This window comes from Dendrobates tinctorius, unplaced genomic scaffold (genome assembly GCF_039654945.1).
Source record: "Dendrobates tinctorius isolate UK_male_01 unplaced genomic scaffold, ASM3965494v1 ptg000028l, whole genome shotgun sequence".
Classification (NCBI taxonomy): Eukaryota; Metazoa; Chordata; class Amphibia; order Anura; family Dendrobatidae; genus Dendrobates; species Dendrobates tinctorius.
Genome location: NW_027361696.1, coordinates 14,360,453 through 14,378,537, shown reverse-complemented (window position 1 = coordinate 14,378,537; position 18,085 = coordinate 14,360,453). Strand labels below are relative to the sequence as shown.

The 18,085-nt window shown below is 47.4% G+C and overlaps 1 protein-coding gene across 3 annotated transcripts in view; it reads left to right on the top strand.

The window, feature by feature from the left end:
- The window catches only part of ANO7 (anoctamin 7), an 87,642-nt gene extending 78,947 nt beyond the window's left edge, over positions 1-8,695 (top strand). For 2 of the 3 annotated variants that reach the window (XM_073570238.1, XM_073570240.1), the window contains 6 exons: positions 3,142-3,278; positions 3,463-3,668; positions 3,744-3,886; positions 4,138-4,228; positions 4,773-4,932; positions 7,599-8,695. In XM_073570238.1, the coding sequence (XP_073426339.1) occupies positions 3,142-3,278; positions 3,463-3,668; positions 3,744-3,886; positions 4,138-4,228; positions 4,773-4,932; positions 7,599-7,639 (778 nt within the window). In that variant the 3' untranslated portion in view covers positions 7,640-8,695. The remainder of the gene's footprint in view (positions 1-3,141; positions 3,279-3,462; positions 3,669-3,743; positions 3,887-4,137; positions 4,229-4,772; positions 4,933-7,598) is intronic. The other variant, XM_073570239.1, reaches the window with a different exon arrangement.
- The last annotated feature ends 9,390 nt before the right edge of the window (positions 8,696-18,085 follow it).

Genomic DNA, 18,085 nt, shown 5'->3' with positions numbered 1-18,085 from the left:
ACGTCCTGTGTTAGTGATACATTATATACTGCCCCTCCATTATATATCTGACAGTATAGTGACGCCCTGTGTCAGTGATACATTATATACTGCGCCTTCCATTATATATCTGACAGTATAGTGACGTCCTGTGTCAGTGATACATTATATACTGCCCCTCCATTATATATCTGACAGTATAGTGACGTCCTGTGTCAGTGATACATTATATACTGCCCCTCCATTATATATCTGACAGTATAGTGACGTCCTGTGTCAGTGATACATTATATACTGCCCCTCCATTATATATATATATATATATATGACAGTATAGTGACGTCCTGTGTTAGTGATACATTATATACTGCGCCTTCCATTATATATCTGACAGTATAGTGACGTCCTGTGTCAGTGATACATTATATACTGCCCCTCCATTACATATCTGACAGTATAGTGACGTCCTGTGTCAGTGATACCTAATATACTGCCCCTCCATTATATATATATGACAGTATAGTGACGTCCTGTGTTAGTGATACATTATATACTGCCCCTCCATTATATATCTGACAGTATAGTGACGTCCTGTGTCAGTGATACATTATATACTGCCCCTCCATTATATATCTGACAGTATAGTGACGTCCTGTGTCAGTGATACATTATATACTGCGCCTTCCATTATATATCTGACAGTATAGTGACGTCCTGTGTCAGTGATACATTATATACTGCCCCTCCATTATATATCTGACAGTATAGTGACATCCTGTGTCAGTGATACCTAATATACTGCCCCTCCATTATATATATATGACAGTATAGTGACGTCCTGTGTTAGTGATACATTATATACTGCCCCTCCATTATATATCTGACAGTATAGTGACGTCCTGTGTTAGTGATACATTATATACTGCCCCTCCATTATATATCTGACAGTATAGTGACGTCCTGTGTCAGTGATACATTATATACTGCCCCTCCATTATATATCTGACAGTATAGTGACGTCTTGTGTCAGTGATACATTATATACTGCGCCCTCCATTATATATCTGACAGTATAGTGACGTCCTGTCAGTGATACATTATATACTGCCCCTCCATTATATATCTGACAGTATAGTGACGTCTTGTGTCAGTGATACATTATATACTGCGCCCTCCATTATATATCTGACAGTATAGTGACGTCCTGTGTCAGTGATATATTATATACTGCCCCTCCATTATATATCTGACAGTATAGTGACGTCTTGTGTCAGTGATACATTATATACTGCGCCCTCCATTATATATCTGACAGTATAGTGACGTCCTGTCAGTGATACATTATATACTGCCCCTCCATTATATATCTGACAGTATAGTGACGTCTTGTGTCAGTGATACATTATATACTGCGCCCTCCATTATATATCTGACAGTATAGTGACGTCCTGTGTCAGTGATACATTATATACTGCGCCCTCCATTATATATCTGACAGTATAGTGACGTCCTGTGTCAGTGATACATTATATACTGCCCCTCCATTATATATCTGACAGTATAGTGACGTCCTGTGTCAGTGATATATTATATACTGCCCCTCCATTATATATCTGACAGTATAGTGACGTCCTGTGTCAGTGATACATTATATACTGGCCCTCCATTATATATCTGACAGTATAGTGACGTCCTGTGTCAGTGATACCTAATATACTGCCCCTCCATTATATATATATGACAGTATAGTGACGTCCTGTGTTAGTGATACATTATATACTGCCCCTCCATTATATATCTGACAGTATAGTGACGTCCTGTGTCAGTGATACCTAATATACTGCCCCTCCATTATATATCTGACAGTATAGTGACGTCCTGTCAGTGATACATTATATACTGCCCCTCCATTATATATGTGACAGTATAGTGACGTCCTGTGTCAGTGATACATTATATACTGCCCCTCCATTATATATCTGACAGTATAGTGACGTCCTGTGTCAGTGATACATTATATACTGCCCCTCCATTATATATCTGACAGTATAGTGACGTCCTGTGTCAGTGATACCTAATATACTGCCCCTCCATTATATATATGACAGTATAGTGACGTCCTGTGTTAGTGATACATTATATACTGCCCCTCCATTATATATCTGACAGTATAGTGACGTCCTGTGTCAGTGATACATTATATACTGCGCCTTCCATTATATATCTGACAGTATAGTGACGTCCTGTGTCAGTGATACATTATATACTGCCCCTCCATTATATATCTGACAGTATAGTGACGTCCTGTGTCAGTGATACCTAATATACTGCCCCTCCATTATATATATATGACAGTATAGTGACGTCCTGTGTTAGTGATACATTATATACTGCCCCTCCATTATATATCTGACAGTATAGTGACGTCCTGTGTCAGTGATAGATTATATACTGCCCCTCCATTATATATCTGACAGTATAGTGATGTCCTGTGTCAGTGATACATTATATACTGCGCCTTCCATTATATATCTGACAGTATAGTGACGTCCTGTGTCAGTGATACATTATATACTGCCCCTCCATTATATATCTGACAGTATAGTGACGTCCTGTGTCAGTGATACATTATATACTGCCCCTCCATTATATATCTGACAGTATAGTGACGTCCTGTGTCAGTGATACCTAATATACTGCCCCTCCATTATATATATATATGACAGTATAGTGACGTCCTGTGTTAGTGATACATTATATACTGCGCCTTCCATTATATATCTGACAGTATAGTGACGTCCTGTGTCAGTGATACATTATATAATGCCCCTCCATTATATATCTGACAGTATAGTGACGTCCTGTGTCAGTGATACCTAATATACTGCCCCTCCATTATATATATATGACAGTATAGTGACGTCCTGTGTTAGTGATACATTATATACTGCCCCTCCATTATATATCTGACAGTATAGTGACGTCCTGTGTCAGTGATACCTAATATACTGCCCCTCCATTATATATATATGACAGTATAGTGACGTCCTGTGTCAGTGATACATTATATACTGCCCCCTCCATTATATATCTGACAGTATAGTGATGACGTCCTATGTGAGTGATACATTATATACTGCCCCTCCATTATATATCTGACAGTAAGGTGAAGTCCTGGCGGCAGCGGAGGCAGCTAGCTAAGGTGCGAGGTGACCAGATCTTGGAGGAACCGCAGCGCTGGGAAGAGGATTATGAGCTGATTGAATGTGAGGGTCTCTTCGAGGAGTACCTAGAAATGGGTGAGTAGTAGGGTGGTACAATATGCCAGACACGGTAATGTCACCACCATGCACAGGTGCGATTGGCATCTGCCGTGCACATAAGCAGCCATGTCACAATGCCCCTTCTGACGGTAGAGACCCCGCTGTAGGTGGACACTCGTTGTATAGATTCTCTGACCGGCTCATTCTTTCTGTGTCTTAGTGATACAGTTCGGCTTCATCACCATTTTCGTGGCTGCCTTCCCTCTGGCTCCTCTGTTCGCCCTACTCAATAACTGGGTTGAAATTCGACTTGATGCTCAGAAGTTTGTGTGTGAATACCGGCGCCCGGTGGCAGAGCGGGCGCAGCATATTGGGGTCTGGTTTCTGATTTTGGAGGCGTTGTCTCAGCTTTCAGTTATAGTTAATGTAAGTACCAGTCATGGAGACACGTGATGCCAACATCACGTCATCCAGACAACGGATGATCTTTCCTCATTCCAGGCTTTTCTCATTGCCTTCACCTCGGACTTCCTTCCGCGTCTCCTCTACCAGTACGAGTACGACAGCAACCTGGAGGGATACCTAAATTTCAGCTTGTCCTACTCTCCACACAGCTATATTTCAGCAAACCATACCCTGTGCAGGTGAGCCTGGAGGGTGTGAGTGAGCCTGGTGGGTGCAGGTGAGCCTGGAGGGTGTGGGTAGGCCTGGTGAAGTGAAGGTGAGCATGGTGGAGTGCTGGTGGAGTGCGGGTGGGCCTGGTGGGGTGTGGTTGAATCTGGTGGGTGCGTGACCTCCGTGACTGGCAATTCTCAGAAGTAGCCATGGTTCTCTGCGCTCTGTGGCACTGTAGAGATTTCCCCATCTCCCCAGTATCCTGCTCTTTATTCTGCAGGTACAAAGCTTTCCGGGATGAAGATGGGAAATACACTCTCTTCTACTGGAAGCTCCTCGCTGTCCGGCTTGGATTCATTATTGCGTTTGAGGTCGGACACTGCGGCTCAGATTATTTGTAATGTGACTTTTCTTTTTTTGCTGATTTTTGCATCAAATTCTTCATGTAGGTTGATGAATTTTGCACAAAATCAAAGTTCTTTTTCTTATCTTTATCCTTTTTTGGGGCCTTTTTAGAGCTAAACAGTTGCAAGATTCTTTAAAATATTGTATATTAGTGTTCAACTGCAAACAAATGATTAGACGGATTGTGCTCCAGACGGCAGCGGTGGATTAGGCTGAAACATCTGGATACAGGAATCCGTGCCCACCTTGTTGGTCAAAAAACAAAACAGACAAAAGTGATGGTGACTTAAAAAAAGAGAAAATAATATAACGAAAAAGGTGCAACCATCAGGGTCACTGACAGAACCATTTTTAACTCTAGAAAAGAAAAGAAATCTGCAAAGACAATGATGAATTGGGAGCCTGTAACTACTGTGATCTTGAGGTCTACAGTCGTGGATGGCTCGGGCACCAGCTGTGGGTTCTTTGGCTTCTGAATCTTCTGACTCCATCTTGTGTCTCCTCCTCTAGCACGTGGTCTTCTTCAGTCTGCGTTGTATAGACTGGATGGTCCCAGATATTCCCGAGTCGGTGGAGATAAAGGTGAAGAGAGAGCGGTACTTAGCTAAGCAGGCGTTGGCAGATAACCAGGAGGTACTGATGACGGTGAGTCCGTCCTCCAGCTCTCCAGGTCAGTCAGCGGCGCTGTGTGTCTTAATGTTGTGTGGCAAACCTTGTGGTTTGTGGTTGGATCACTCATTGTGGTTGTGTCACATATTGTTGGTGTATCACGGTGTTGCGGTTGTGTCATGGTGTGTCACATATTGTGGTAGTATCACATGTGGTGGTGTTGTGGTTGTATCGCATATTGTGGTGGTATCACATATTGTGGTTGTCACGTATTGTGGTGGTGTCACATATTGTGGTGTTACGGTGTTGTGGTTGTGTCAGTGTCATGTAGGACCCTCTTCTCTGTACCTGGAATCGGCTTTTTCCTGTTGTGGGTTTCAGTTTTCCCAAGACATAAATGTGCCTAATGTCTTCAGTATGGAAACTGTGACCCATACTTGTGCTCACTCCAGTAAATATAGTGACGTGGAATTCACAGAAGTGGCCGGTCCAATGTTGTCACAGTCCGCGTCCATCACAATAACTTTACCCGCAGAGAAGATCCGTCATCAGGACGCCGGATGATATTTTTGTGACTCCACTGATATTCTCTGGGATTTTGTTATTGGCTCTTTTGTGAAGTCTACGATTTGTGTTATTTTAAAGAGCCAGTCCCATCTTCTAGAAAGATTTAGTCAATTTGTAGGCGACGTCTCTGCTTTTCAGGATCTCTGCTTGCTCGCAGTGATTACAAACACTGAGGCAGGCACCTAGAGGATGATAAACTTTACAGGAATAGTTCTCACAGCTGATGATTTGTTACAATGTGGACGATCCTCTGTGAGCTGCACACGTCTCTCTTCGGGCTCAGATGTTAGAATGACAGCTGTTACCTGCACTGACACACAGTACCAGACCCCCAACCAGCTGTACATTCACAGCCCAGTATGGAAGCTATGAATGATTTCCATTTTTTCATAGCAAGCAGAGATCTTCAAAATGGTGAGGATTTTTTTTTTAAAAGCTAAATATAAAACCGTAACGTCGTGCAGGAAACGGCCCTTTAAGTATATGATGTTTTATATATTTAATTTTCCACAAATTAAAAGGCACCTCATAATACATATAGTGAATAAAAGGGGCAGGAATCCTACGGTCATTATGGGGGTCCTCCAGAACTTCTCGCACTCCGCTCGTCACAGTTTGCCGCTTTCATAGACACTTTTAGGACAAACAGATTACCATAAATTAGATGTAAAGGGACGGACGGACAATGGGGCCGTGCGAGGCTGCGCAGCACACAGGAATGCTGAGCGCACCATCGGGTGATGGCATTATTCCGCTAATCCTATTCTTTCTGCCGCTGTTTAGCTCTGGCGTTTTGCAGGGTCCCACGCGCTCTAAGGACGCATTGTGCGTTCCGCTCCTTGCACTCTGACTCCTCTTTTGTTTTTGGAGAATTTAAACATTCACTTTCCAAATCCTATAATGGAAGCTCATTCCCTACCCCCGCACATTCCTCATCCGGTGTCCGGCTGATGTTCACAGGTGCCTGATTCGGGAGAGATCAGCGGATATGGGCCCCAAATATTGTCCCTCAATATGGCGGCACTCAGATCTGCACAGTTACACAGCCGCAGCCTCCCCAACCACATACATACTGTATCCACCCTTAGGAAGGAACAGGCGACATTTTCTTTGTTTCTTTTTCTAATTAAAAGAAAAATAAAGTTTCGGTTCTGTGTCACCAGCTGAAGAAAGATTGATCTCAGTGGAGGAAAAAAGAAAATCATCTTGTAGTGATGAAACCTTATGGCCTACTACAGGTCTCAGTGAGGTCACCCTGTGGCTCTGCAGACTTTGGAGATCTCGTCATCAGGTGGAAGAAAGGAGCTGACCAAACACAAACCTGTACAAAGAGCAGAGACCTGATATTATATTTTTATATTTGTGTATATATTTGTGTTTGTTTACATACTTTTTTATACGGTGCCCGATGATGAGACCTCCGCAGTCTGCAGCGCCGTGGTGTGACCACACTGATATCTGTCGGCCATTAGGTCTCATCACTACAAGATTATGTAGTTTCTCCCACTGAGAACAATCATTTTTGTTAGTTATATTAGGTTCTATAAAAGTCCACTGTCCATCCTCTGTGCACACGAGGTGCGGTATATGCTGTGGGTACAGGGTTGTATACGCTGTGTGCACGGGGCGGTATACGCTGTGTGCACAGGGCAGTATACGCTGTGCGCACGGTGCGGCATATGCTGAGCGCACAGGACGTGATACACTGTGTGTGGACAGAACAATGGGTGATACGATGTGTCCATACCTCTAGCATATTGTTGGCAGCACATCCTCTGTGTGTATGGGGCAATGTGCTGCTTATAACAGTCATGTCCACCCGGCATAAAAGGTTCGATCACTGAATGAGCGCGACTTTGCTGTTTAGCGAGCTGGAGCTGAACGGTGCCATGTTTATGGAGCTTACTTATGAACCTTCATTTGCTGATTTTCGACCCGTGTGGATGGGCCTTTAGAAAGCAGAGCTCTACTGATGGCCACATTGGCCTCTGGTGAGGAGCTCTGGCTGGACCTTGCTGCACATGCCGTGCTATGAGCAGAGCGGCTTTTTAATATTTAATATTATCTCTTGGCTGAGTGTATCGGCTCGTTGTCTCAGGTGCTGATGGGAGTTATGTTTCCTTTACTAGTCTTTTCTTTTCTGATTTTCTGTCATGACAGCAAGTTGCGTTTCACCCTGCGGCCTGAATGACCGGATCTGACTGGCGGTGAGGATGGCTTCCCCCAAGATAATGTGGCGTCATAGAGGAGTCACGGCTCTGTCCAGAGATGTCGGCACCGCCGATCATCCGGAGTCTTCCAGCCTAAGCACAGGACACTTTCCCCCACTCCCTGAGCTCATCATCATCATCATGTCCATGATCATGTCATGGTGATTTATTTCTAGAAAGCACAATAACCTTATAGTAACCATCCGGGCACAGCCTGACGCTTATACGCCGCACTAGTCGTACGCCCAAAGCACAGAGAGACATTACACTTCGACATTCATCTGCATCATTAGTTCCTGAGGCGGCTGAACAGATGATCTCAAAAGAAAACTATTGGAAAGTGCCAATTCTCTGCCCCATCACAACCAAAAACACCTACAAACGCCAACTGATAGTGAAAGGAGCGCAGGGCGAGAGACACCAAAGTAAAATCAAGTAGAAGACTGTGGTGCTGAGAGGCACCGCCCACGAGGAGCAACTGGGAATGAGAGAAGTGCTTCAGCACCCCCCGAACCTCAGAACTGTGGCTGCTCCAGCCGACATATGTACAGTATCTAGTCCCTTGTGATTAGGGGGAACCTTAATTAATGTTTCCACCTATTTAGGAAGAGGGATTAATGAATGGATGGCCCACAGATCTACTACGATCAATTACTCTGGAAATCAGGAGAAGCCACAACTGAGCACTATTCTGTGGACTCCTGCTGCTGAACACAATGGCGGGAATTGTCACATGCATTAATAAGTTCCACATTCTGGGTCACATATTTAATAGGGCACATAAGAACCAGAGATCAGTCTCCCAGAGTCCATCTTGGGGATACAAGCACAACTATTATATTCCATTATCTGTAAAGCCTTCTCATATCAGTGAGGCACCGGACCCCAGCACTCGACACGGTGTGGTGGCAGAGACCTGTGATATCGGCGGGACCTGCGGAGAATGATCACTGTGGTATACTGGGGTCTGGTCACTAATGCACAGTCATTTCATTTTTCAACCAAAGAAAAAAATGTAAGATAGTAATAAAAAAATTGGAAAAAGTATTTATTTATGTATTTACTTCAAGTTGCTTTTTTTGCTTTAGTCATTTATACAATTTTGGTACAAAACTTACAGAATTTTATTTTCTATCCCAAAAAAGTGCAGAAAAGAAAGTGGCACCAAGGTAAGAATCTGAGGTAATGATGTGCTGTAACGGAGGTAACGATCTGCGGTAACAGTAATAGAGGTAATGATCTACGGTAACGATCTGCGGTAACACTAACAGAAGCAACCATCTGTGGTAACTGAGATAACCACCTGCGGTAACGATCTACGGTAATGCAGGTAACCATCTGCGGTAACTGAGGTAACCACCTATGGTAATGGAGGTAACCACCTGCGGTAACGGAGGTAACCATCTGCGGTAAAGGAGGTAACCACCTGCGGTAAAACGGAGGTAACCATCTGCAGTAACAAAGATAACCACCTACAGTAGAGGAGGTAACCGTCTGCGGTAACAGTGGTAACCACCTGCGGTAACGGAGGTAACCACCTGCGGTAACGGAGGTAACCATTTGTGGTAACAGTGGTAACCACCTGCGGTAACGGAGGTAACCATTTGTGGTAGCAGAGGTAATGAGCTACAGTAAAGGAGGTAACCACCTGCAGTAATGGAGATAATGATCTGTGGTAATGGAGGTAACGAGCTACAGTAATGATGTTAAGTAACAATCTGTGTCGGGCTGCCTGCACTCGTTGCCTTCGCGTTTTGTTTTTTTCTGCAATCACAGTAAAGTTAAAAAAACACAATGTGAACGCCACCTTAATGATCAGAGGTAATAGTCTGCAGTAACAATCTATTAATGATCGTCGGTAATGATCTGCAGTGTCATATTTGTGAGAGTAGTTTCAGGCGGAGTTGCCATTTCTCTGCTCGTCGTTTGTGCAGTCGTTGCAGCATTTTCAGACACATTTCCCTTAGGACCAAGGATTGGTCGGGGTCTCCTTGGGTTGCTGGTCGCCTTTGCTCATTACTTATCTTTTGTTCTGATATTTTATCTGGATCATTTTTCTGGAATAATCCACTTTCAGGATAATAGAGAGGAATCCACTGTGGAGCCGAGGTGTGAGGCACAGGGAACCCGTCAGTAGGAGAGCACCCAGCAGGCCGCACAGAGCGAGACATCACCGTAATCCGCTGTTGACACCCTGTCACACATTCGGGGCCAATTTGCTGCTTCTGATCTTGCTGCCGGTTGCAGGTTGTAACAGCCCCCTCTTTGCCCCCTCACCAAAACGTCATTAATGTTACACTGAGACCTGTAATCATACTGTGCCGGCAGCTTACAGATATCAGGGGTAGTTGTGGCTGGGAGATGCCATCCAGGCCTGGTGGGACAGACAGCAGTCATGTCGGCAGGGCTGTTGCGCCGGTCACAGAACGGGGTCATTAATAGGGTTTCGTACATCACACAAGATCTCTCTGTGCCCACGCGGTTATCTCCCGTCTCGCCTCTCCACACTTTTACTGACTGCTGCAGTCTCAGAATTATTCATCCATGATGACCAGCATCTTTAGTTCTTACTACAGCTCCTCTGGTTGTTTAAACCTGCTGCAGACATGATGTATAGCCAGACACCAGCTACTGGCAGCGTTAATATATAATTTTACCACAGTCCCTATGGGCAATGGCCTCCAGGTCACTAATGTCCTTGGGTCTGCTGCAGCTGCCTTCTCCACATCCCATTAAAGATTTTCTATGTCGTTCAGGTGACTTTGATGGCTGCTCTAAAAGTTCACAGGACTTCTGAAACGTAGACAATGAGATGCATGGGATGAATGCCCTGTTGGAAGGTCCAATGACACCCAAGGTTCAGCTCCTCACATTTACATTATCTCCTAGTAGTTCCTGACACTTGATTAAATCCATCTTGTCTTTCACAAGTTGCAGGTTTCCAACCTTAGAACATCACTGAGCCCCGCCATACTTCACTGTAGACATCGCCTAGCCTTTGCCATTCTTCACTGTTGAAATCACCGAGCCCCTGCCATGCTTCACTCTAGACATCACCGATCCCCACAGTGCTTTAATGTAGACATGACTGAGTCCCCGCCATGCTTCACTTTAAACATTATTGAGCCCACACCATGTGTCAGTGCAGACATCAAGCCCCCACCGTGCTTCACTGAAGGCATCACTGAGCCCCTGCCGTGCATTAGTGTAGACATCACTGAGCCCCACCGTGCTTTAGTGTGGATATTACAGAGCCCCGCCATGCTTCACTGTAGACATCACCAAGCCCCCGCCATTCTTCACTCTAGATATCACAGAGCCCCCGCCATGCTTCACTCTAGACTTCACTGAGGCCCTGTGCTTCACTGTTGGTTGACGCATCTGCTGGTGTTGATGGGCACCTGACCTGCGCGGACATTGTCGCATCGGTGAACTCTGCGACCCCGGTCGTTATGCCCCAGGACATCAAAGAGCCACCTCCATGCTTCACTGTAGACATCACCGAACCACCACTATGATTTACCATAGACATCACCAAGCTCCCATTGTCCTTCACTCTTACCATGAAAAAGCTAACTCAATGCTTCACTGTAGACATCACTTATCCCCTGCCGTCCTTCACTTTAGATATCCCCAAGCCACTACTATACTTCACTGTAGATATCAACAAGCCCATGCCATGCTTCACTGTAGACCTCACCGAGCCCCCTGTGCTTCACTCTAGACATCGAGCCCTGCGATACTTCACTGTAGGCATTGAGCCCCTGCCAGCCTTCACTGTAGACATCAATTCCCTGCCATGCTTCACTATAGATATCATCAAACCCCCACCCTGCTTCACTGTAGGCTGCTCTTTATAGCATCTGCTTCATTTTCCCTTCTCCAGACATACCACTGATTAATAAACTCAGAAACCTCCATTTTTTCTAGTGCTCCACAGAAGAGAATCCAACCACTTCTGTTATTTCTAGTGTTTTTAACATATTGGAAGTGACTTAGGCTAGGTTCACATTAGCGTTTGAGTCCGCAGCGTGGTGCTCCGCCTACTTCCGCATGCGTCCTGCATACCTATCTTTAACATTGGGTACGCAGGGACATGTATTTTATGCGGATGCATCCGCGTGCGGCGTTTTGACATGCCCTCCGAACGCAAGAAAATGCAACATGTTGCATTCGGAGGGCACTTCAAAACACCGCATGTGGACGCATCCGCATACCACGCATGTCCCTGCCTACCCAATGTTAGGGAAAGGTACGCAGGACGCATGCGGAAGTAGGCGGAGCTTAAGGAAAGAAGCCCGCAGCCAGACGCTAATGTGAACCCGGCCTTATCTTGTACTTTTGGATCAGTAGAGGTGATGCCTTGGAGTTCGGACATTTAGTACATGCCTTACTGTGCGAGCTTAAACCTCCGTGCCTGCTACCACTGTACCAAATTTTGCTGGTCTTCTGCAGTAACCCGAGGATTTTTGACCACCTGCCTCCTGAGAAATCTGGTGGCAGCCGGTGACAGCGTCCTCTTCCTGCCACATCCAGGTAGTGCAGCCAGTGCTCCTATTTGAACTCTGCTTCCAGCTGTATCTCTAGGAACATTCAATGCCGCTGTATCTTGTATCCTTCTTGGTTGTACAATAGGGACCACTCTCTTAACATTCCCAAAAGTTTAGTGACCTGGAAACCATCGCTTTTGAGGAATGGGCTAAGACTGCTCAAGAATGCTTCTAGAAGCTTATGTCTGTCTATATATCACGTCTGCAGCAGGTTATAACAGCCAGAGGAACTTGGCTAATAAAGGTGCTGGTCATGAAGGGGAGAATAATCCTGAGAATGTAAGAATTAGAAAAGGTATCATTTTTGGTGAATTTGGGTTAAACACTTGTTATATTACTTGTGTTCAGATATTTACATAGTTCTTGTTTCATTGGTTTATTGCAAACAGCAACGAGTTTCTAATTTTACCGAACCAGATTTATAATGGGGGGGTGACATTTTGATTGCAACTGTCTGTGACATTCCGGTTCGTGTGCGACCTCCGATTCCGTGTGATGTGCACAGGCACAATGTACAGAGAACAAGTTCCTGCGGAGCCCCCAGGACCAGGTGCTGCTCTGTGCGTCCTCATGTGACCGCCCCGGGCAAATACTTCTAGAATCATAATAATAAAAATATTAACTTGTGAAAAGAATCTCTGGGTCTAGATCTTCACAGTGTCAGAGACACAAACTACCTGGAGGACTGCAGCGCCCATCATGGATCTCTCCAGACAACACTCTAGGCACCACAGTCTCTCCCTGTCCTAAGAGTTTGCTACAGTGTAGAAGGGTTAAGTACAGATGGCATAACTGAGACAGAATGGAAACAATTGTAGGAAAGCCTCCACAGTAATGTAGTCAGTCTGTATGGTTCTCTGCAATGCTCCTAGTCACTGACAGCAAGGTGAGATAGTGATAAGGAGGTGTTCCTGATAACAGTCCAGGCTGGGGGAAGAGGCCAAGTAATTCTCCCATTCCTAAAAGTCAACCAAAAATGTGTGGTGGGAAGTCTGCGCCCCAGAGCGCACCCCAATCTCTGACATCCTTGTGATCACAGTCTTCACATTTCACTCTTGCTTTTATGTGGAGAATGGTTTTAGTTCTGATTTCTCTGTCTTTCTAGAGATTTTCCATAACGCTCCAGTCTGATATTTGCCATGTCCCAATCCCCCGAGAAATTACTGGAGATATTCTTTACACAAATAAAATCCAAATTACAGAACAACACAAAGCGGAGAGGATTCTGCTACTGTCAGTGAGCCAAGAGGTGCAGGAAAAGCCTGGAGAAGAACTCCCAGTGGGGACAGAGCAGTGAATAGCGAATACATAGCATGTGAGGACATACCAGCAGCCTATCCCGCCACTGATGCTCCAAGGCACAGAGTGTAGACTCTGACTATCAGCTCTGAAGCTTCTAGAAGAATGAGTGCAGCTCTGTAATTAATGTATGTATACAGTGACTGCAGCGGCAGAATAGTGAGTGCAGCTCTGGAGTATAATACAGGATGCAGCTCAGGATCAGTAATGTATGTACACAGTGACTGCACCAGCAGAATAGTGAGTGCAGCTCTGGGGTATAATACAGGATGTAACTCAGGATCAGTAATGTAATATATGTACACAGTGACTGCACCAGCAGAATAGTGAGTGCAGCTCTGGGGTATAATACAGGATGTAACTCAGGATCAGTAATGTATGTACACAATGACTGCACAAGCAGAATAGTGAGTGCAGCTCTGGAGTATAATACAGGATGTAGCTCAGGATCAGTAATGTATGTACACAGTGACTGCACCAGCAGAATAGTGAGTGCAGCTCTGGGGTATAATACAGGATGTAACTCAGGATCAGTAATGTAATATATGTACACAGTGACTGCACCAGCAGAATAGTGAGTGCAGCTCAGGGGTATAATACAGGATGTAACTCAGGATCAGTAATGTATGTACACAGTGACTGCACCAGCAGAATAGTGAGTGCAGCTCTGGGGTATAATACAGGATGTAACTCATGATCAGTAATGTAATGTATGTCCACAGTGACTTCACCAGCAGATAATACAGGAGGTAACTCAGGATCAGTAATGTAATGTATGTACACAGTGACTGCACCAGCAGAATAGTGAGTGCAGCTCTGGGGTATGATACAGGATGTAACTCAGGATCAGTAATGTAATGTATGTACACAGTGACTGCACCAGCAGAATAGTGAGTGCAGCTCTGGGGTATAATTCAGGATGTAACTCAGGATCAGTAATTAATATATGTACACAGTGACTGCACCAGCAGAATAGTGAGTGAAGCTCTGGGGTATAATACAGGATGTAACTCATGATCAGTAATGTAATGTATGTCCACAGTGACTTCACCAGCAGATAATACAGGAGGTAACTCAGGATCAGTAATGTAATGTATGTACACAGTGACTGCACCAGCAGAATAGTGAGTGCAGCTCTGGGGTATGATACAGGATGTAACTCAGGATCAGTAATGTATGTACACAGTGACTGCACCAGCAGAATAGTGAGTGCAGCTCTGGAGTATAATACAGGATGTAACTCAGGATCAGTAATGTAATGTATGTACACAGTGACTGCACCAGCAGAATAGTGAGTGCAGCTCTGGGGTATAATTCAGGATGTAACTCAGGATCAGTAATGTAAAGTATGTACACAGTAACTGCACCAGCAGAATAGTGAGTGCAGCTCTGGGGTATAATTCAGGATGTAACTCAGGATCAGTAATGTAAAGTATGTACACAGTAACTGCACCAGCAGAATAGTGAGTGCAGCTCTGGAGTACAATACAGGATGTAACGCAGGATCTGTAATGTCATGAATGTACACAGTGACTGCACCAGCAGAATAGTGAGTGCAGCTCTGGAGTACAATACAGGAGGTAACTCAGGATCAGTAATGTACTGTATGTACACAATGACTGCACCAGCAGAATAGTGAGTGCAGCTCTGGGGTATAATACAGGATATAACTCAGGATCAGTAATGTAATGTATGTACACACTGACTGCACCAGCAGAATAGTGAGTGCAGCTCTGGAGGATAATACAGGATGTAACTCAGGATCAGTAATGTATGTACAGAGTGACTGCACCAACAGAATAGTGAGTGCAGCTCTGGGGTATAATACAGGAGGTAACACAGGATCAGTAATGTATATACACAGTGACTGCACCAGCAGAACAGTGAGTGCAGCACAGGATGTAACTCAGGATCAGTAATGTATGTACACAGTGACTGCACCAGCAGAATAGTGAGTGCAGCTCTGGAGTATAATACAGGAGGTAACTCAGGATAAGTAATGTATATACACAGTGACTGCACCAGCAGAACAGTGAGTGCAGCTCTGGAGTATAATACAGGATGTATCTCAGGATCAGTGATGTAATGTATGTACACAGTGACTGCACCAGCAGAATAGTGAGTGCAGCTCTGGACACACCCAGGAAGAGGAGGAGCGTCTGTGCTCAGCTCTGCAGGCTAGGGTTTTGCTTAGCTCCTGGGAAGGGAGGTTTTTTCCTGCAAGGAATTTCCATCTGCCCCCTTCCCAGGAAAGAGGACTCTCCCTGGGACTGAGCGCCGGGGCTGTGCCCCTGGCTCCCACCCTCCGGCAAGCCAGCTGGGGGTGGGGGGCCTCATCCACCACCAGGAGGCCCAAGGCACAGCCAGACAGTCCCAGGTATGGGGAAAAGCGGACCCCAGGGGGCCGCAAGGCTCCAGGGTCCGGGACCCCTGAAGTGAAGGCTGTGGCGGGCCCTTCCCCCGGAGGTGCAGCAGCCGGCAGGGGTGAGGCGGGGCCCCCCCTTAACATCTGGGGCTCCAAGGTTGCGGGAGAGCCAGCTACCACCTACGCCTCCCGCATTCATGCCCACCTCTCCGAGTACGAGGAGGCCGGCAAGCAGCTCAGGAGACTCCGGGGGGGAGTTGGAGGGAGCCCGGGTCATCAGTAAAAACAGGCTCCCTGCCTCAAAGAGAGCGGAGGTCACCGCCACAGTCAAGCGGCTGAAAGGGGAGATTCGGGCCCTGGAGGACCGGCGAAGTACCATCATGGCCGGCAGCGGCCCCTTTCAGGAGAAGCTGCAGAACGAGGACCGGTTCAGGGCCATGGCCGGTGGGTCTCCTGGGGGGTCAGGAGTCCCCATCCAGGTGGAGGAAAGCGAGGAGGAGGAATAGCAAGATGGCGCCCACACCACATCCGGGCCACCTCCACCTGAAGACCTGGCGGACACCAGCGTGAGTCAGGTAACATGCAGCGGGATAGCCCCCGAGCAGGTGGCCCTCCCGCTGGACTCCAGTAACGCGGAGGAAAGCGGGAGCGAGGGGGAGGATGGAGGGAGCAGGAGTAGTTCTGAGGGGGGCTGCCTCATCCTTAAACAAGTACGGCAGACTGAATCCCCAGCACGGTTTGGCACGCTGTTGTTTGGGTATGAGGCCTGCCAGGAGGATGAGGCAACCGGGAGGAGGAGAAACAGGAGGCGCAGGCGTAAGGCCTCTGAAGGCGTGGAGGAACAACTGGTTTTTGCTCCTCTTCCCGGGGCCCCTCTGTCCCGCTGTGTGGAACCCGCTACCCACCCCGGCTCGGGCCCTGTGGTGGGTCCGCAGCGAGGGAGCGGGGAGAGAGATGACTGTTGTGACCTGACTATCGCATCTGGTGACAGTTCAGACCAGGGCAGCGACATGGAGGTCGGTGCTGGTTGTGGTGATGGTGTCCAGGCTCAGCCCTCAGTGGCAGGGGGGGCTGGCCTGGCACCAGGTAAAGTTGGTACAGCCAGGGCCGCACCTCCGGTGGCGAGTGCTGGGGCTTCTGGACCCCCCACGTACGGATCCGCTAAGTCTGGATCGCTAGTGGGGGTCCAGAAGCCGAGGAAGGGCGAACAGAACATCAAGCAGCAGCTGAGGCGGTGCAAAGTGCTGGTCGCTCCCATGTCGGCGCCTGTGGTGAGAGCGGGGTCTCCGGCACGTCGACCCAAAAAGGGGTCCGTGCAGGGGGCTCCGCCGCCGCTGGGCGACGAGGGGGAGTGGCCGGCCTTGCCTGTCTCAAGTGGTGGGCATAGGGTGACGGCGGTGGTCCGTGAGGGAGGCGTGGCCTCCCCGAGTGTTGCCCGGCCTGCAAAGGCTGTGGCGTGCGGGGGGGGCATGTCCTCCTCGGCTGTCGTCCCACCCGCTGCGTCTGCGTCTCCCGGGGGGGGTGGCCTCGCAAGGAGTCGCTGCTCTGCCCGTGGTGGCTGTGACTGGCGGGGGGGGCATGGCCTCAGCGGTCGCGGCTCCGCCCGCTGTGCTCGCGTCACCCGGGGGGGTGGCTGGGGTGGCTGCGACCGGCGGGGGGGGCGTGGCCACTGCGGGCCTGCTGCCCTCTGTCCCACCCACCCTTCCAAGTAATGCTGTGCTGCCCCCAAAAGCTGGCGGGGAGTTGTCGGGGTCCCCGGCCCACCTACCTTCATCTGAGGGTGCGGGGACTCTGGCGCTCCCTGGCAAGCCGGCGGCGGGGGGTGAAGAAAAGTGCAGGGCAGGGAGCGGTGCCAGTGGCCGTCCCTGCCCAGAGTAATGAAAACTCAGGAAAAGAAAAAAAAATGGAGCTGAAACCAGGAGCTGCTGTTGCTCCTAGGCCCAGCCAGGGCAGAGTGCATGATGTCATCAGCACTGAGGCATTTAAAGGGGCAGCGGCGCTCCTGGACAGGAGCTGGAGTAGCTCCCAGCAAGAGAGCTCAGGGCCCCCAGCAGGCAAAGAGAGGAACTACACTGGTTCGGGAAATGTAAAAAATGTAAATAATGTTGCTATGTTCACCAATTGTGCGAGTGAGAGTGAGTACGAAAGTGGAGTGGACATATTTGAGGAGATGTTTGCTGAAGTGAATGGTGATATGAGTGACATAGATGAGGGAGTGAGTGC